The sequence below is a fragment of the Eutrigla gurnardus genome (assembly GCF_963514095.1).
Source record: "Eutrigla gurnardus genome assembly, chromosome: 4".
Lineage (NCBI taxonomy): Eukaryota > Metazoa > Chordata > Actinopteri > Perciformes > Triglidae > Eutrigla > Eutrigla gurnardus.
Window position 1 is genome coordinate 12,715,580 of NC_139918.1, and position 21,819 is coordinate 12,737,398.

Consider the following 21,819-nt stretch of genomic DNA (forward strand, 5'->3'; position numbering starts at 1 on the left):
GTTGAGGAGAAGCGACTCCCTCTGCAGCCCCGTGCCACAGCAGAGAGCGGCTCTTGTTGTTTTACAGCAAACGCACAATCCAGCCTAAGTGTTTCTTTGGCGAACGCGCCCACAGCAGGATGCGATGCATGCCTTTGATGCGATGCATGCGTTTGGTGCGGCGCGTTGACATATGTGGATGGAAATAGATTTGAGTTTTGAGACAGCGAGGTCTGAACTGCTTCGAATAGGTTTGCTTTGTCATCGCCAGGTGAAGCCGTCTCAGCAGAGGCGGCTTCACTTGAGAGATAAGAGGAAAGAAATCAAGTGTTGTTCATGATTTCTTACATCTTAATATGGTGTGTGGGCTACAGTCTGGTCAGGGTGATTACTGAATGTTTTGTATTATAGAGGCTACTATGTTAATGTTGCCATGGAAGGACTTCTGATGTGATAATTAAGAGGATTTTGTGTAGGTGAAGGAGCTGACTGTCCTCTTGAAGGCTGATATTCCACTTAAGGTCCCTCCAAAGTTTCCACTCAACATAAAGAATAGGCCTAATGCAAGAAACTTTATATTCTTGTCCTTCATCTCTCTCTCACACCGGGGCGTGACGAAAAACAACCCGAGAATGCAAAATCCCTGCAATCGTAGTCTAGGGCTTTTATTGTGAACGGTAAGAACACAAGGAGTGGATCCTGTCCCCACTGCCTTTGTCAAGTTCGAAAGGAGTAATAAAGTTTGCCATCTTGGTTCAGACTATAGGAAAATCTGAAGTATGAGAAAACTGATGAATACAGCAAACTCTTCCATGTACATATGAGCAGTTCTGGTGCATTTCCTGCTCCTTGGAGAATAATGACAGTATCAGTCATTCAAATGTTGAAGCAATCTGCAAATGATGATCGATACGACAAAGAGGAAGATTCACATCCAACTGCCATTGCATTAAATGTCCAAATCATGAGAGAATAATTGTACATCCAGAAAATGTCTGTTCTGGTCTTGTTCTACAACCAGTGAGAGGAAAGAGTCAGATTCCATTTAACATTAATGTAGTCGAGTCCAAAAACAACTTCTGTGTTTTATTGACATGAAACCAGTCCAGCTGGACATCAGGGGCCTGCCGTGCTGATGGGAGGTTGAATGTTAACTGGTTTACTGTGTGTTTTTATTCCATCGAGGAAACAAACGGAAAAGGAATGTTGAGTACTTTTGTTAGTCACAGGATGCTCATCATCCCAGAAAGTGCCAATGTGTGAAAGAGGAATGTGAGTCAGTAACGCAGACGCTGAGCTGCGAGTGTGTTTCAGCACCTCGGACAGCTCCACTCTTAAAGTGAGGCTAGCTGCAGCTCTGATTGGTCCCCGGGCCGTCTTTCTCCTCCCACAACAGAACCATTAGACAGCTGAGGGAGAGTTACATAATGCTAATGTCATGTGGAAACCATGTGTCACCAAAATGTCAGCTTCTCTTGTGCTTTACTGTGTATGTTGACTTTTGGAGCCTTTAAGAAGGCCAAAGGTCACAACCCACAGAAGGGCATGTTAACTGTCTGCTGAAGTTAAAAGTGAGGAAGTTAGGAGGTTAAAAGGAAAGAAGTTACATTGCAGTCAAGAGGTTTTCACATATCTGTGACAATCTAGGATAAAAAAAAATCAATTTAATGTATTTTACCACCCATGAACTTTCTTCTTCACAAAATGTTTTTATGGATTTGCCATAACTATCCTCTTTTCATCCTCTATCTTTCATCGATTGCTTTCCCTGCATCTTGTTGCTGATTTGATGTTTTCTTTTTGTCATTTCCAGCACATTTTACTCATAATCTTCCACTATGACTTGTCTACTTCTTTTTGTAGCAGTTATTTCTTTCATTACCTTTTGTATTATCCATCTTTTTCTCATTCACTGTTAACTTCCTTTTATCTTCCAGTGCTGCTTGTTTCTTCACATTGTTCATTTTTATTATTTTTTGTTTCATCAACTATACTTCCTTCCCTTCCTTCCAGCTCGTCATTTTTCTTTCTGTAGTTTGAAACAATGCTGAATTGTTTCTGCTCATACATTACTTTTGCAGTTCTTTCAGTTTTCACATATATTCACACGTATAAGAGAGCTCATTTCACATTCACGTTTAGATGTCAACTAGAGACCGAGCATAGTTAAAAGCAACAAAACCAGAACCCGGTCTGAACATCTGGGAGACAACTCGGAGCCGGGGGATTTTTTTCTTTCATTCCAGCGCCTTCACAGCAAGAGACCAAATCCATCACAGAGCAAGACGAGCGCAGCACCGCAATGGAAAAGCAAATATTTCATCTAACACCCTTCCACACACTCGAGTGAGGCAACTATTGAACGGCGTCGTAAAAAAAGGAATAACGTGATGGCTGGTGAGCTGCAGTGCCCCACCTATTCCCCCCCCAAAAAAAGAAAAAAATAATTGCCTCTTGTAAATCCCGAGCAAATTTCACGTCATCATCCACCCACTGATTTTAATTTGAGGAGGAACAGCTTTCACCATCTTATCTAAGTTAATGTATTGGTCCCATGTGACTGGGAGAAAGTAAACCCCCACCACCCCCCCAACACACCACCACCACCTCCCCCTACATCCTCTGTTTTAAGAGGATTAGTCGACTCTATATATAAAGCACATTATCTTGTCTTTTGTTGCGGGCCAACTAAGTGTTATAGATTATACTGCAGCCAGGGCCTCCATCCAGATTAACTGTGCTAGGAATTTGTTGTGGTTGTGGTTTTCGTAGCGCACCAGCAGCCCCCAGCTGGGAGGTGATCTGTGGAGTTGATAGGTCGCAGGCCAATGGCTCTAGGAAGAACTGGCTTTAGGAAATGGATGTTAAATCTGTGTCATGTGGTCAGTCGAGGAGGAGGAAGCATTCGGCTGTAGAGAAGTTAGACTCCTGTATCAGGATGACGTCAGCTTTTAACTAAAAATAAGCCCCTGATATGATGGATTGATGCAGATTGACTGATGATGATTGATTACATGTTTGTTGTAGAATTCATAAATGGGAAGACCTTTGCTTCAATTGATGCAGCGCAAACACACTGATGTTTCGGATCAGGCGAAAATAGCACGTAGCAAATAGGTGAGTGATTACAATAATGGAATTCTTCAGGAAACACTGGATATTTATGACAAAATATTGGAAGTTAGAAGCTTCAAATCCATTCTAAAGACTAATGCACTCAAAACACCATGTAATTTAATTTGAAAATGTCTCCTGTCATTTCTTAGGAAATTAGCATAAAGACAAATGAAGTCCTAACAATTGATGACATTTTCATTTAAACAAATTTGCTATTAATACAAACAAATAATGAACGACTCCTGGATGAATACAATTAGCCAAAAAGAACATGAAAAATGTGTGAAAATAGTGAAGTCTCTTTTGAAAAACACCCACAACATCAACAACTTCAAGCAAGTAGGATATGTGCTTGCCACACACACAGTGTGTCTGACAAGTGACTTCTGGGAAGTGAAGTGCAGAATCACCATTATGACCTCTGAACACCAAAAATGGACAAAAGTTCTAAAAAAAAAAAAAAAAAAAAACACACCATTTCCAATAATTGGCTGGATTTTTTATTGCTTTGCTGATACATGACAAGAATTATTTTCCTTTTATCACCATGGAAACAGATACATCCTGTTATATTATCTGTAAGCCAGTGAAAGACCATTGGTTCTGCCGAACTCACAGCATCATTCTAAAAATGGGATTTGACTGGTTTATGTAGCCAGCCTCAAGTGGCCATTTGAGGAACTGCAGATTTTGTTTCAAGGGACTGCTTGGTGCCTTGGGAGAACACCAATATGATTTTTTTGTTTTGTTTACATTGATACAAAAAAACCCAACTATACAGAGAAAAAAAATGCACTGTTAACCTGCTAAACAATTTAAGATCATTTTTCAATCAGGTTAACAATTCTTTTAATGTTTTAAGTCCATCTCCGTTTGAAAGAGTGAATGTTATTTTCTCTAAAGGTAATATATTTCCAAATTCATCCAGCAAAAAACACTAATACACTTAAACCCAAAATATTTTAATAATGTATAAATGTTTAATTTCCATTTCAGTTAGGAAATAGGACTGAAAAAAAACAGCAGGTGCACCTGATCCCCTTCACTTCCTGCGCTGATGTTCTTGATAGATTTGGTTGCTTTCATAGGACCCTCTGCTAAGCATCCCACTTCACCTCTCCCCTTCCATTGCCGTCGATTTCAAAATGGCCGTTGCATTACATCACCTCCTCACTGCGGCCCGACTTTCATGCTGCTGTTTCCTACAGGTGCTCAGAGATGGTGCGTCAAAGCCACAATGGCAACAAAGTCTTATTGCGTAATGTTTTTCATCGAGTACCTTTGGAAGCTGTAAGCCCCCTCCACCCCCCCACCCTCACCCCCACCCCCATGCAGTAAGGGGATTATTCAGTGTTTGGTCGACACATGGTGATCTCAGCACCTCCTGATTGGATTGCGGTAATCCCTTTACACAGCCACAAAACCCTATTACTGTGGCATTAGAGAGGTAGAGAGCGGGTAGGGGGTGGAGGGGTGCGGGGGGCCATCTGATGTAGGAGTGTGAATTTCTCTATGCATCTTTGAATCTGATTGTTTTCAGGTAATGTGTTTGTACCATTTTGTATACATGTTGCCTGTATATACTGTATGTTTCATAATGTGTGAGGGCGTGTGGGCGGACTGTGTTTTTGTGTATGTGACCTTTTATAAAAACCTTTTATGTAGGGATTGTGCTTCAGATTTTGGGTGCATTTTCGCTACGTCTCGGTTTTCTGTGTGTCTTTGGAAGGTGGATGGTCGCTGCTTGCGGCTTCATGTTACATCACTGCTGCTTTTAGCAGCTCTGGGGCAAATATAATGGCGAGCTGACACTTCAATACGGAAAAGCTTGTGTTACACGCTGCATGTGTTTGTTTTCAGCTCCACGCGATGCAGCTGTGAAGAGGTTATGTTAAGCTCTCTAATAGAATAAACCAACAGCAAACCTGACCTGCTGCTGTTTGCAGACTTCGTTGGTTGCACAAGCACACATGCGATAGAATCACATATCTGCATTTGATCAAGACACTTCTCCGTTATCTTCCATCGGCCGGAAGTCTGGGCGTGTCGCCCTCCATTTTTTAACAAACTCCTCTCATTTTAGCAGAAAGCCATTAGGCCTTTTTTTTTGGGGGGGGGGGGAGCTAATTCTGATTAAGATCAGCCCCATTTGTAACTGTCATCATAAATCAGCGCCGGAGCCATTTAAAGAACCACACCAGCTCATTTTGTTCCCTAATCCATTACAAACGGTTGTGCCGTCCCTATTTTTTTTTCTGAACACGGGTCGCTGGTTTTCAAGTCGGTGCTAAAAAACGAAGTCCCTATGACCACGATCAGATTACAGCTAACTAATGCAAACACATACCTTCTTATATGCCAAGCTCATTTGCAGACAGTTGATCAAAGTCACTTAGACTTCCTTAATAATGAACATTGTGTGGAAGGTTATGGTCAGGCTGAAATATTTAAATCGAGTTTGAGTAATTATTAAGACAGATTTGGTGCAAATAATGCAATGAGTAAAACATGCATGTATGGGTAGTCATACATGATTTAACAGCATTGACAAACGATGCTTCATGAAGAAGCGAAGGGTGGGGAGTCACCACAAAGGATGAGCCAAAGAATGTGATGAAGTTTAGAAAGACCAGAGAACCATAATGGACCTTGTAACGATTCACAGAATCTTTAAGGATCACCTTGTAATATCTCAAATTTCTTTGCCAATTGTATTGTCTTTAAACAACAATTCTGCTACTCAAGTGATGCAGTAAACTTTCATCACCATGATGATCCGCTAAGTGAGACCTATTTTGTGGTGGATTCGATTTTCTCTAAGTACAAATTTGTTTCAAATGAAATTATCGGGTGGTGGACGAGTCAAAAACATGTGACTTTTACCCAGGAGGCCGCTGTTTGTGTCTCGTGTCAACCAAGTACTTTTGTTTTGCGTTTTTGTTTTGTTTCAATTTCATAGTGATTTTGAGCTAAACCATGATGTCTTTTACTAAACCTAACCAAGTAGTTTTGTCAACCTAACTATGTTGTTTCGCGTAGGGATTTTAGTTTAGTGTAGATTTTTAACAATGTGTTTCAAATAGTTTCAAATCTGGACTGTTTGGTCCGGTCAAAACAAGTTTCTCTGGAAACATAATTGAAAGTGCAGTTTATTTTTAATGGTATGTCATTTTGTAGGGGACAGGGTTGGCAAGAAAGAACATTAGTACAGTATGTATTTGGTCGACTTTGCTTTGATTGACAAATTAACCTGCGCGTCCATCTGCTACTCCACTGTGATTCCAACAAACAGCCTGTCACAGAGTTTAGGAAAGCTTATTACTAATCACAGGGAATGTGGAATTGTGTGATTGACGAACCGATCGAGAACCTCTACCTTAAGGGTTAAAGTCCATCTGGTGCTTCAAGCACATAAAGACGACTATAGATGACGAAATTAAAATAAATCCAATAATGGAGGTATGCCAATATATTATGGTAATGAAACTGGTTAAGGAATCTTTCCTCACCTCCTCGCATCTTTCTCTCCTCCTGCAGTCCTACATGGAGGATCACATGAAGAACAAGGACCGCCTGGAGAAGGAGTGGGAGGCGCTTTGTGCTTATCAGGCAGAGCCCAACGCCTGCACCGTCGGCATGAAGGATGGCAACGCCAAGAAGAACCGCTCCGCTGCTGTCGTGGCATGTAAGCGATGAACTCTCTCTGTTTCTTTCCTTGGCGCTTCCTGTTTCTAAGTTTGATTAGTGGGCGAGCCCACATTAGCATTTAGATAGTCACAAAGTGATCTAGTAAGTGAACTCCTGAGTCAATATCCACCGTTTCCACGTCTGCAGCTTACATTAGGCCTTGATTTTAGGGGCAAATTTCACTGCCGCATCTTCGGCCCTGTTTTGGTCCTAAAGATTTGTCCTTTGGGGTCTCTTCTCATAGTGACCATAGACGTTGGAAACCAGCACAGACAATATTAATTCAGATTCCTCTAACTCTTCAAGATTTTTGTTATTCAAATCCATCCAACTTGAATTTTTCTGATTCTCATCATATTAGAGGCCACATGATCTGCATTTCAAATATTGCCTTAGTTAGGTTTTCACATTTGCAAAAACGATGTGAGCAAATTGGTACATGTGGTCTTCAATGAACATTGCTGTAAATCAATGTGCTTTAAATGAGATTCCTAGTACCAAACCAATGTTGCGATCAATGAAACTGTATCTTCAAACATCAGTATATGATGTACAGGAGATTTTATTTTACCGACAACCTGTCATCTCCTTCTTAATTTTCAGTGTCGTCAAAGTATTTGCTGTAATTAGAATGTTTGGAACTAAAGAGCTCCACATTTAGAAGGAAATGAGACGTGTAAAGGAAAGCATTATGTCATCTTTTTTCATGGAGGGCAGAGAACCCTTCATTTCTGAGTGGAGCCCAAATACACCTCCTGATGTCAGCCCTCCAAACATGGCAGCATTACTCTTACCACCTCTCGACAACACTCCCCGTATATTTTGAGCCCAGCCTCTATTATCAGAAACCAGGAGCAGATGCAGTGAGCAGAAGGCTTGTAAATTAGTTTTCTATTAAAGCTCTCCTGCACCGACCTCATCAATGATTAAAATTTCTAAGCTTCTGTGGAAATAGCCTATCTAAAAAAGTGCTGTTCCATTCTCTCCACTGCCCAGGCTTAATGAAATCCAGGTTGTCAGCAGGGAAAGCAGTTTGTCAGGAATAAATTGTGCTTCTTATTTGAAGCCCCACTGGCTCCCCCCCCCAAAAAAAAATCTGAACTCTGTTGCTATCACTGCAGATTTGCAAGTTCTGCACAAGTAGAAAATGTACAAAATAGGAAAATTTGCCACACACAAATTTTTGAGTACAAGGGATGTTGGAGGTCAGATCCCAGAGGTGTGGACAAATTTGTTGACTTTAGACTTGATAAAAAAGACTTGTCTTCCAGCTCAACTTGGATTTTAACCTCAAGTGACTTCACTTGGTCTTGAGCCTTTTAACTTGAAAACAATTCCCCAAAACCCAAGTGTTATTTAAAAGAAGTGCTAGGAATTAATTTATTTCCCTTAATTTATTGAATCATTAACAAGTTAATGCTATTGTTTCCCTGCAAAGTCCACACATAATTCCCTGGATACACTTTGTGTGAACCAATCCGATAGCATCCAGTCAAGTTGCAGGAGACAACCATGAAGAACTAACATTACGTTACTGAGCAGCAGTTAGAAAAAGTTATAGCAAAAAATGATTTGTTTGACCTTAGAAAACTATGTGATGGTCAACTGAATATCTAAATTGCAGTATGCAAACGTGTGGGTCCAGAATCAGAGGCGTAGACGCAAATGGCATTGCATTTGGAGAAGAGTGCATTATGGCTTGTTTAGAACTTGATACTCAAAGTTTAGGACATGACTTGGGACTTTTGTGCATGTCATGATCACCTGGGAGAATTAAGGTTCAAGTTGCAAAATATAGAACGGAAACACTTATTTGTGTTTTATTCTGCCTTTAGCATAGCACTGCGGACAGGGCTATTTGGGATCCTGACGTTTTCTTGCATCGGGCTGCTTGCGGTGTCCTTTTTTCTAAAGCATAACATCTGACTACATATTCCTGGACGACTGCCTGGTGTTGAGGTGCCTTATAGAAAGTCAGAGATCAACTGATCAATTATGTGAGGAGCATCTTGGTGTTTTTTTTTTTTTTGCCTGAATTAAACGAGTTCTATTCAGAGCTGAAAACAACCTTGACATACCCTAAACTCTTTGGGTCACGGAAACATTTTGACTTAACTTTTTATGGAAATGTATATATTAAGGCTACAGTAAAAGTACTGCATATTCAACAGATATGCAAAGATTATCTGATTACAATGCATTTAATATGGCCACGGAGCTCTTCCATTCCTGAGACAAAATGCCCTGAATTCCTCTATTTGTGTTCCAGATGATCACTCCAGGATCACCTTGAAGGTGGAGAACAGCCAAGGCAACTCTGATTACATCAATGCCAGCCCAATCGTAAGTAGCTCCTCTGCATTCCAACTCCGTGCTTCACACCACCGCTACGCCAGGCTCCCACAGTCCCCACGGGGCTACACAGGAACAAAGGCAGCCTACCGTTGTAAAATATAAATTTTGATGCAACGCTTGCTTAGCTGTGGCGACAGCCCCACGCTAGTGTATGTTCTGCACCATGAATATTAATGATTGTTTTACAGCGAACACCCCGGGCGGGTATTCGCTTGGGGAAGGCGTGGGAAAGGACATGCGCAAGGCTCTCGGCTCGCTTCTCATTTGTGAAAACAAAATTGATCCGCAGGGTCTTGGGAAATGATTGTTTTTGACCTTGGGTTATGCTAATTTGACACTAGTTTGTGTTTACCGTTACGGCGCGCTCGACTTGACGAGGCCTTCGTGTGGCACGGTGCAGATTTAAGCAGCAAAACAGCCCGTAGAAACAACCATGTGAATTCAGTAAGTGAGCGTATCAATTTGGAAACCAGTGTTGGAATAGTAGGTTTACGTTTCCCCCGAGGCAGATACAGTGGTATTCCATTAAAGGCAACAGAACCTCTATGCATTTCAAATCTGGGCATCACACCAAGAAATGCCGTGTGCATGCTTGTGTGTGTGTGTGTGTGTGTGTGTGTGTGTGTGAAGGAATCAAAACTATACTGGAACAAAGGAGCAGCCTTGTCAAATGCCACAAATGCAAAAACAGCCGCAACACATGTACCCACGCATGCACAAAGAAACACAAGCAAGCTTGATATGTACACACTCATGTATACACACACACATACACAAACATTAAATATACATGATTACATAGAACATGTGGTGCAGACACCCACACAGACAATGCAAGTAGACGCACGTCCATACATTCACGCCACCCCGACACAATTCAATGAATGAATGTATGTTAATGCAGACTGAGATTATTTGAATAATATAGTTTTCCCATTTGGGATTTTTCCAGGCAGCAACCTACGGTTCTGAAAAATTAGGCCAAGCCTGAAGTGCCTTAAATTTGCATTATCTTTACTGGCCTTCAGGGGGCGACTCCTCTCGTTAAAAAGAAGTCAGTCAGTCAGAGTTTATTGTCTCAATCTCTAGTTTCAAGTCTCCTTCAATACAGCATGGTGTTCATTGAGTACATTTTGGTCCATTGAGAGTCAAACAGACAATAAAGCTTGGTATGCTTTAGGGCGGTGCTACCTTGTGATTGACAGGTCACTACCTGGTTACTGGGCTAGCATTGCTACCCGTTACCATGCTGTGAAAACATCTCCTCCAAACTGTTTATTTCAAGTTTCCTGCACGAAATATTTTCTTTATCAAAATTACATTTAAATTCATCATGATAACATTATAATTTACCTTCGTCACGTTTACTGAATGCCCCATGAACGCGTCATAATGTAACTCAATGTAACCTCTGTTAATGTTCACCGTTAGCTCTATTATATTAACTTGTTTTTTTCCTGCATCGTAACAAAAACACAAAGTTCTTTCCTTAAAGAAGTACACCACACAACTGAGGCGATGACAGTTTTTTCCCTCAGACATCAGCCAGGTGCTGCCAACAACCCAGTAACAGTGTGGTTTGTACTTTTGCGTAGTCATGAATTCCAGAAAGTGTCACATACACAGATGTAGAGAAAATAAGATTGTTTGGAAGGAAGGAACACTTCTCTAGCATTTGGCTAAAACAGCCAAAAATTGGATGAACAGTTGTCATTTAATCAGCCAGATGTTGTTGTCTGTGCTAGATAAAGTAAGGGTAACATGAATTAGCTAAAGTGCACAATTAAAGCCATCCTAAATGTTGCATGCTCAGTTTCTCATTAGATATTTGTCTAGAAAGCACCCGCTGAGATTTAATTGAGACCAGCAGCTGGAGACTGAACCAACCAGCAAGCTGTGGAGGGCGTTTTAGATGATGATTGCTTGTTTTATGAGGTGAGGTCACAAGCCGTACATCCAACTCCCAACATGGAGGATCAGAGAGTCTTTCCAACACATTCTCATTCCCAACTCGTCAATTGCCGATGTTTTGCCAGTACCCATTGCAGTCAATTTCTAATGGTGCAGCAGAATATGACACTCCACTACGGGGGAAGTAAACACGTGTCTTTGTTAGATTCAGGGGGGAAGTATCATGGTTTAAATTGAAATATTAAACTTAAAACACACACGGAACAGCTTTTACATACAACAAACAACACGTGGCCTACATTCTAAAGTGAAACCTTACATTGTGAATACAAAGGTAACAACAATCACCGGTCACCTGATTAAAAGCCCTGTGTATGTTTGGCCAAATCCACACCCTTCCAGACCACCCTGTGTGGGGTTTTCTGTCATTATGCCACATCACACTACCGGAGAATTTTCTCTGAGTAGCTAATAATTACACAGATGAGTTTATATTGATGTGACTTTAAAGCTTGGCACATCAATAGTTATTTGATGGGTTGGTCCTTTAATTTGGTCCCTACACCTTCAGAACTCGGCATAGTTTCATTAACCAGGACTTAAGTTAACCTGAAATTGAAAATTGTTTAAACCTTTTAGATTACGTCCCCGGTCATATTTTTGTACCTATCAATCTGTTCTTATTTTTTATATCAAAATCCGATGTTTTATTCCTGAAAAAAAAATTACGTGCTAACATCAGCTAGTACCAACCAATTTCAACCAATAATATCATGACATCCATCAATCAATCTGTAACATTTATCAGCACAGAGCTGGAGAAGGTGTCCTGTTTGGTGTGTGTGTGTGTATATATATATATATATATATATATATATATATATATATATATCGCGGTAGCAAAATTAAGAGCTATGGTTATTATGATAATAACAATTATTGCCATACAAATAAGAAACAATTTTTCCGAGTAATCGTTGGGTATTGATACATAAATTGAATGTAATGCACACTTCCTGTGAAGAAACCATGTTTTCCCTGTTTTGTTAAATACACAGCTTGTGTGATGTGGCTCAACCCCCCCCCCCACACACACACACACACACACAATCAGTAAGTTTCACGAACACTCGCAAACACAATCAATCACTCACTTTCTCCTGTAGCACACACAATTAGCCCGAAACAGACTCAATAGTTTCTTCACACACACTTCCTAAGACATAATCAATCTCTTAGGAACCACTCAATCATGCATACACACACACACACACACACACTCATTCTGATGCATGTCGTGTCCTGACAGCACCGAGTTTAAATCAGCCTCACAGCCTTTATTGACAGTTAAATTGACTTTTCTTGATTAAAAGAGTCACTGAAGAAAATGGACTTCAAGTCATACGGTGTCCACTCCCTTCAAACTAATGGCAACAGAATTCTGAAAAAAACGGTAATTTGGATGTCTTAATGAAACTTCGTTGGTAGATAATGTTGTCAAGCCGAATGAATTTGGGGGATTCAACTATAACACAATTCAAGTGTAAAAAACAATCCTAAATGCTAATTTGAAATTAAAGTAGTAAAACATATGTACAATAATCATTCTCCGTACAACTTAATAGCAATTATGTTTTGAGGGGAAAGTATTTTCATCCACATGATGCTCACATTTGATTTATTTATAAAAATGTAACAAATGTACACATTTTAACCCAAGCCCTGATCTTTTCCTGAGCCTAACTAAATATTTGTGTTGCTTTATTTTGAAGAGACACAATGCATGTAAGGAGCGTAAATGCCACATCCCTGACACTTCCAAAATGGACACTAGGGGGGAACCATGATCGCCATGAAGCGTAGGCCTTGGGAGTGAGAACGGAAGATAGTTGATGAACACATGTTGGTGACCACAGAAAAGCAAAAAGAAGCTGTCAATTCTTTTTATTGATTCCTAATTGCTGAAGCGTATTCATTTTGCTGAAAGCTAGCAGTTTACCAGTCAGCAGACACACACACACACACAAACACACACACACACACACACACAAACACCTTCTGAGGTGAGAGACAGTCGGCTCCATCATCACACTATCAAACAGATTGGACAATAGTGTGTGTGTGTGTGTGTGTGTGTGTGTGATGGAAGAGGAAACAGATAAAAGGATTTAAAAAAAAAAGATCCAGGTGTCTTTCCATAGCTTTCATCTTTTTTTGCGCCTGTATCCTTTATTGTCCTTCTAGGTTTATCAGTGTCAATTTGTTTCTCCTTCTCTGTCCGTCCTGGTCTTACTCTTTTCATTTCCTGGCCCCCATCACTGTGGATCACATGGGACATTTTGTTATTTGTTTCAAATTCTTTCCAGGTCGATATTTTTCTATTTCCCAGGCCTTCAGGTCGGACAAGGGACATTTTGTAATTTCAGTCCTGTCATTTGCAGGTCAGATTTATTATGACTTCATGTCCCTGTCTTTTCACCAGTGAACTTTTGAAGCTTAAAAATGTATCAAGTTCTTCTCTCAGAAATATATTCAGGACTGGATGGAAAGTATTTAGACAGACCAACACAAATACCTGGACACCAGGAGCCTTATTACAGAAAAATACAACTGCTTGTCCTATCTTTGTCCTAAGTTTCATAGATAGTAAAACCCTCTTTCTATTCCCGAAGCAATTCCTAAACTCGTGGCTGTATCCCATCCTATCCTATCTTAGACTTCCTATCTTATTTTAACTGAAGAAATCCTAACTGTAACTGTAAAGTTGATCCTCCTGCCGTCTTGTGTATAATAATATACACAAGACTGCCTTTATCTTTGATTACAGTATTCCAGGAGGCTACTCGAGATGGACAAGCCAGAATATCAATGTCTCTCATTTGGTTGGAAGTCTGGAGGTTAACGTTAGCAAAAATACACGTACATTTGGGTTTTGACCCCCATATCTTATATATCTTGTATAGGTGCCTCCAGAGATGGACGTAGCATGTTGATCACATTCAAAATAAATCACCTTGGCAATTGATATGTATACCCATTAATAAATGGTCTGAGAAGTGAAAAGTATCGTACAGTTTGAGGCTTCCAATCATTGTATTTCAGTGTTGGATGGATGGATGGATGGATGGGTGGATGGATGGATGATGGATGGATACATGGATGGATGATGGATGGATTAATCTAGGGTTGTATGGGTGGGTGGATCTATGGATGGATTAATGGATCTTCAAATCCAACCTCATTGCAGTGCTGCTACCATTTTTGGCAGCTATTTCAAATTTAAGACATCCTAATCTTAATTTAGGATTCCCAGTTTGGGAAATCCCAGAATTATTCCTATCCTAAAGTTAGATAGGATTACTTCCTGCATGCAGTGAGGAAACATGTTCCTGTAATACCATACATCCTTAATGTCACTCTCTACTGATAAGAAGTTTCCGTAATGACCCAGTACAGTGACATTGTCAAGTTGGAACAGGAAAGGGACATACACGAGCAGCACCAAGTTGATTGTTGAATCAAATATCAGTCTATGCGCTAGCAGGAGGCTTTTAAATGAAAAACAGCCCCAGGCCAAAAGAAACATGCAGACGAAGGGTCTCCACATACTTTTGCCGACTATTTCTCTGCAGCGTACGCAGGCTTAACCCTCTTGCCCACCGCATTCAGATGTCTTAAAAGTGCACTTGTGCCTCACAGCTATTTCTTTAACACAACGCAAAATTCCAGCGGCGGATGTTTTAATGAGCACTCCCTGGTACCATGTCACCTTTTCTCTCTCTCTCTCTAAGTCATTACATTTGAAATTCATTGGAAGTGCATTTATTGTTTGGCATTCGTAAAGGGAACAGAGGACCATTAAAGACAATTTTGTGAACAGGAAAAGCCCCAGAAATTATCTGTCTTCCCTCTGTAATTGCCTCCAGCTAAATTGGTCTTGCCAATTATTACATTTACCGTACAATTTGCATGCTAATAGGCAGGGGTGTCACTCACTGCCTCGCAAATTCACCTCACGTTCATCTCCCGCCGTTTGTTCTCGACGCCTACGCCATCCTTCTGTAATTTCCATTGAGTTAAGGAAGAAGTTACTGCAAATTATCACCAAGAAGCCCCTTTTTCACAAAGAGAACGAGACAGAAGAGGCGATCTGAGAAAACAACCGACATGGACAAACCCAGTGTGCCAGAATCGTAACGCTTGTGCCGCTGTGTTGCATTGTTTGGGGTGATGGTGATGCAGGTTTTTAAGAGGCTGCAGAGCACTGAATCATCTCGGTGCCGCTGTATGCCGAGGTGAAGTGGCCCTCCTTGACCACTCAGAGATTACTTCATCGGTATACTTTTATTTATGAGGCCATTATCGGTGTGCTGCCCTCTCACTTCTCATTGTATTTTAAGTTCTCATAAAACTCAACACGCAACGTACTTTCCGAGGACTTATAGTCGATTTGTTCCGCATAACTCGCACCGACATTGAAACGTATGAAAGTATTTCTGATTAATATTTAACCCAGTTTCTCATGTTTTGCCTTTGAGCTTGTCCGACTTCAAACTCCTTGGAGATTCAACTCACAAGGTTGAAGTAACTTAGGTTACATTTCCTCCTCGTAGTGCACTTCTGCAGGTTACCAAGGCTTGATTTAATACTCTGGGTTAGAGCCAGTCTTTGAACTCATAATGTGTACTTTCGTATGTTACGTGTACGTTTGTTCTTGGGGGTTTTTTGTGTGCTGCCACATTGTCCAGGTTTCTCTTTGAAAATCAGACCTCATCCTAACTGCCATTCCACTAAATTCAGTGTTAAACAAACTGGGGTCAATATTAAGGATAATACAAACATGAATTGTGTAAAAAGCATATTAACTTAAATTTATAATAAATTTAAATCATGTCTTCTCTCTTTTTCCCCTCAGATGGATCACGATCCCAGGAACCCAGCCTACATCGCCACTCAAGGCCCTCTGCCGTCTACTGTGGCCGATTTCTGGCAGGTAAACACACACACACACACACACACACACACACACACACACACACACACACACACACTCACACACACACACACTCAAACACAAATCAATACTTTCTCCTCTCTTAAACAAGAGTTAGCCAATTTTTATTAGTGCATGGAGCCACATGGGAGACCATTCTGTCGATGTCGTTATTAATCTCTCCTTCATCATCATGCTCACTGCTCAGCAACGCCTCTGCCACCGCTGCTACAGACACACAAACACACACACACACACACACACACACACACACACACACACACACACACATGCACACAAACACCAGTTCACAGCAGGACACATTATTAATGCAGGGGACGACAAACACTTTTTCCACTGTCCCAAATGTTGAATTGGCTTTGAATCTGAGACCAGGGGATCGATAAGTTATACTCGCCAGTCGTGGTGTGTATGTAGGTGTGTGTGTGCGTGTATGTAGGTGTGTGTGTGTGTGTGTGTGTGTGTGTGTGTGTGTGTGTGTGTGTGTGTGTGTGTGTGTGATGGAAGGAACCCTTGTCAAAGAAGTTCTCTGCATCCCCAGTAGCGCTGCTCATAGAGGAATATCAGCCTCTTGCCAATTCACTGCTCAGCTAATCAACTTCTGTGAAATATAGCTCTATGAAAATAGAGCTAATATGAAAGACAGCTCATTTTAGACGTCCATCTGCATCCATTACCCATCTATTAGCCACGCCCACTTCCCATCCTTGAGGGTCACGGGCGCGCTGCAACACCCTGGAATGGATAGATGGCCAGTCAATCACAGGGCTGACACATTGACACAACCATTAATGCTCACGTTCACACCTACGAGCTATTTAGAGTCGTACATTAATGTAAGCTGATGTCTTTGGACTGTGGGAGGAAACCCACCCAGGGAGAACATAGAAACTCGTTCCAACCCGGAACGTTCTTGTTGAAAGTTGAACCACACTGCCATCCATTAAAAATGTGCCAAACCTACAATAAAACTTCATGGTACATTTATGCTGATACTCTATGAATTCCTCACAGGGCTCAACCAAATAGTTTGATGCTTTGAAGCCATTCATCAAGTTGACATTCAAATTCTAGTATTTTAGTGTTAGTGTTATATATACTACTACTATGATATAGAGTTATATTCCATGTTTTTATCAAACAAAATATTCTGCTTTAATCCATATTTGTTGGTGTTTAGCCTTTCAAAATTCAAAATTTTCCCTGCGGTCAAAAAACTGTCTGCTCTCTTGTTTTCTGCACACAAACTGAGCTGCATGGTGACTTAAAAGCAACATAAATTACATTAATATTACCTCAGGAACACTTAACGTTCATCTCCATCAGCCACATCATTTTTTGCGTGTGATGACATCATAAAATATGATGTCAGACATCTGAAGCTACAATAGAAGCTTTGATTTTAAATCATCGAATTATCTACAGCCCTAGAGAATAAAAAAACACAAGCTGCTTCAAATGAAGTTGAATTTGTGAAAATGAAGTTGTACAGAATTGTGGGTTGTTGGTCGTGTGATTGTGGAGAAGGTGTGGTGGTGATCTCCTCAGGGGTATTATCTCACCACCATTTCCCTCCTCCTCTCACAACTTTCACTCTCCAGCGCTGGAAATCTTTTCTTTCAGGAAAGGGTTGGGTGTATAAGTTACACCCTATTCACTCTCCTCTTCCCACTCTCTCTCTTTGTCCATTAACTTCCTTGCTTCCACTTTATCTCCATCTTATCTTTTTTATCTTATGGCAAAACACCATAAACGAACATCCTCAATGCCGGAGAGGAATTGCAATTAACTGTAAACTCGTATCTCATATTCATGGCCATACTGGATACACTGTAAAGAAAGGAGTCAAGTTTTAAAATCATGATAAATGAAGGTTGAATATCCTGTAAGAACTATTTGAGTTGTCTGGTTAACTATTTGCTCCAATGTAGATTTTTAACACCTCCTGTTTCCAAAGCATTCAAAAAGAATGGCTGCTGTTAAGATCCTCAGACATTAATTGTATTTGACACCTAGTTACAAAAACGAAACAACTTGCATCATCATTTTCTGGCACATGCACCTCACACCGGCTTCCCTACGGCAAGCATACACCACCTTTAAATAACCGTTTTAAGTGTGGTAGCTTACATATTCACCAGTCAGAGGGGTTTCTACAGATTCAGGCTCGATCCTTTAGGCCTGAAATCAGAGCCCATGAAGTCTTCCTAAACAGAGCTATAGAGAGAGCCTCAAAATTAAATCTGTTATCTAGAGACAACGCAGTAAATAAGTGTTTCAAAAAGTCAGCATCCAGTAAACAATTCTGAAAAGATGATTAAAGATGTCTAAAATTCTCAGACTAGAACTACATCACGGATTCTTCTCAGATTCATTAAATGGCCTCTCAGGCCTCAGTACTCAGACTTCATCAAGGCTTTGTGTGGTGTTGTGGTCCTCTTAACCATCATTAATGTGTCTTGTCAGGCTCCTTTATCGGAAGCTGCCGAGGTTATTACACCACATATATCACATTGCGGAACATGTTCCCCAACAGGATTCAGCTGAGGTGCCCTCGAGCAACGTACCGAAGGGACACATTCTACGCTTCCAGCCTCGAGTCGTTAATGCGCGGACCTGTGCGATGTTAAGAACCGTAAATCTTAGAAAAGAGCACGGTGTGCAGTTAACTTTTTTTCCCGGATAAATAACGGTTTAAATCAAATTAACATTTAAACAAAGCGCACGTTTTAACAGAGGGAACATGTGGTCCCGGCACCAGAGAGTTCTCTACCCATCAGCTGAAGTGAATTAACACCATTCCTCAAAAAAAAAAAAAAAAAGTGCACCGTCACATCTTTGGATCCTTGAGACCAATCAGGGAAGCAGTGGGGGCTGAGCGGAGTGCGAGTGTGAAGCGGTGCAGTAACTCAAAACCCCGCCGCAATTAACGTCGGTGGAATCTCCGGCAAGGTGTGGCGGCGTTGCTGACGGAACGGCAGGTGCAGCCATCTTGATTATCTAACGTGATGATATGGGAGTGCTATTGTTTTATGGCTTCCATTACCGACTGGCTGTTACCTCTGATCAGAGTGGAATGGATCTCCAGGGCCAGCCCACCCTCCGGCTGTGAGAATATGAGTGCCAGCAGGAGAAAATACGACTCCGTGCCGAGTCTCACTGTGGAAAATGACCCAGCTGGGGGGGAGGGGGGGAGGCAGCCTCGGCGGCAATTACTTTTCGTGCCGTGGTGCTTGACTTGCTTGTAGTTTCTAACCATAGGTTGAAACGCAGTAAACATGTCATGAAGTGTTCGGTTGGAACATAAAATTTCATTTTCACCCCCACGCCCAAAAATGTACACGTCTCCCCTTCCAAAGGTGATACATGGCTCACACTTAAAACTGATAATGGAGCGATATCCAAGCGAGTGGGTTGAGTGAGGACAGAGTCAGTGTTCCTGTTAGCAGATTTCATGGAGTGTTGACAGCTTCGTTCCAAATCGGGTACACGACCGTTTGCCTTGACGTTAAAACAAACTTTGAAACTTTTTAAATAACATTCAAATAAATCTTCTTTAACGTTGACAAGCCTGTGACTATTTTAAACATTTGAGAGTGTAGCTAAAATGAAACATATTAGTATAGAATGAGAAAAATTTTCAATCTCCTGTCTCGACAAAATAAAGGCAGGTTTTCAAAGGAAGAGCCCTTCAAAAGAGAATCAGTCAACGTGGTGATGTCACTCCTATCTGGTGCCATACGAGGCGTCTACTGAGCGTGTGTTTTGTCTGCAGATGGTTTGGGAGAATGGCTGTGTGGTCATCGTCATGCTGACGCCTCTGGTCGAGAGTGGGGTGAAGCAGTGCTACCATTACTGGCCCGACGAGGGATCCAACCTCTACCACATCTATGAGGTAAAATGACTCAGTACCAGCAGAGATCACTGTTTTTTGGGGGGGCGGAGCTGCAACTTTATGTAATTTGCCTTTGGCTCTATAAAACATCTATATGAAGCCTTTAAGAGAAAAACATTAACATTTGGCTACATTTCAGGGCCTCTTATTGGACCGATTTGAAGCCCCACAGGTGTTTGGTTGATTCCTGGCATGATTTGCAGGAAGGGATAATTACACACTTGACGTCACTCACAAAACATTTTAATGGCCCATGGCTTTATCTCATAAATGGTTGTAATGCACTGAGGAAAAGTTGTTTTCGTCTAATGTCAGATAGGATATCCTCACACAAAGCTAATGCATGTTGGGGATTTTACACTGCACTAGAAAGAAAGGGAGGTTCCTCTGAGTCATATTATGTCTAAAACTATGTCCAGGTGTTTCTTTGTAGACTTTAGACGGTTATTAAAGCATTTAGTCAGTTTTACTATGTTTTTCTAAAATGATTGAGCCGAATTGTAATGTCTTGTGTGTATGTATGTGTGTGTGTGTGTGTGTGTGTGTGTGTGTGTGTGTGTGTGTGTGTGTGTGTGTGTGTGTGTGTGTGTGTGTGTTCATTGCAGGTGAACCTGGTGTCCGAACACATCTGGTGCGATGACTTCCTGGTTCGGAGCTTCTACCTGAAGAACATGCAGACCAACGAGACGCGAACCGTCACTCAGTTCCACTTCCTCACCTGGCTCAACCAGAACGTCCCGGAGACCAGCCGGACGCTGCTCGACTTCCGCAGGTAGGGAACTCCTTTCAAAGACAACCACAAAAACCAAGTCAAAATGTTTGAAACCAAATGAAGACTTTTTGTTTCCTTCATGGGCCGTGATCTGTTTTAGCAGCCCTATCTCCTCCAAAAATGATGTTCCCATACAAAATGGTTAGTTTGCGGTTTCATTGTGGGAACGTCATTTTTAGACCAGGGTGGTTTTGGGATTCTCCCTTTTCTGTCCAATGGCCTTGTGTTCTTCTCACTGCTAACTCTGCTGGTCATGGAGCCACCAAAGATGCACCAAGAATCCAACCAAGGAACAACACTGTGATCCCTCACTGGCTTCCCATCACGCATTGTCAAATTTGCTCGCATAATGCACAAACAAAACCAGAGGTGCTAGTCAAACGAGGCCTCCATGTCTTGGCCGAGTGTGCATGAGTGGGTAGATGCCTCTCAGAGTGGGTTTCAACTTTCTCTGTTTTGGCCAAGTGATAAGGGCTTTTTAGGATTTTACTTATAGGGTTTCTTTGAACTTATTTTCATTTGAAGTGCATAAAGTACAAAAGCCTGCTTTTAATGTTGATAGTAAATGCATTGAGGTTTTAGAAGGCCCTAAAGGAAACGTCTTTAAGACTTTATGAAAGAGGCCTTTGGAGAAAAGAAATACACTTTGATTCATCTCCAAAGCAAGAAGAGCACTTTGTGTGATGTTTTCAAAAGTAAAAGTCACTACAGCCTCTCAACTCACTTTGTCTTTGCTTTGGTTGAACACAACCAGCCTTTATTGTAAATGAGGAAATGTCTCTCTGATCTTATATCTGTATCGGTATCTCCTGTCACGCTCATTAACCGAACAGCTTCTCATTGTTCTTTGAGTTTCTTCTACCTCCCCCTCTGGCACACGCAAGTTTCTCTGAGGCTTGTCGAATACTGAAATTGAAGAACAAAAAGCAGGAAATGATTTGCCTCCTCACCTTAACCACAGAGACTAAGAGTGGCCTTTGTGGCTCAATTATAGCTTAATAACTTCTCAAACCTCTCACATCTCCAGGAGTTTAGAATCGTGACCTGAAAGATGCAGGCGGAGAAATTTCTATAAAACCTCAGACATCC

General features: G+C 41.2%; 1 protein-coding gene across 1 annotated transcript in view; it reads left to right on the top strand.

Annotated features, from left to right (window-relative positions):
* The window catches only part of LOC311012355 (receptor-type tyrosine-protein phosphatase N2-like), a 228,559-nt gene that overhangs the window by 186,752 nt on the left and 19,988 nt on the right, over nt 1–21,819 (top strand). Inside the window, exons 15-19 of the mRNA XM_084007783.1 lie at nt 6,634–6,781; nt 9,053–9,126; nt 15,965–16,042; nt 19,839–19,958; nt 20,564–20,730. Coding sequence (XP_083863909.1) covers nt 6,634–6,781; nt 9,053–9,126; nt 15,965–16,042; nt 19,839–19,958; nt 20,564–20,730 — 587 coding nt within the window. The remainder of the gene's footprint in view (nt 1–6,633; nt 6,782–9,052; nt 9,127–15,964; nt 16,043–19,838; nt 19,959–20,563; nt 20,731–21,819) is intronic.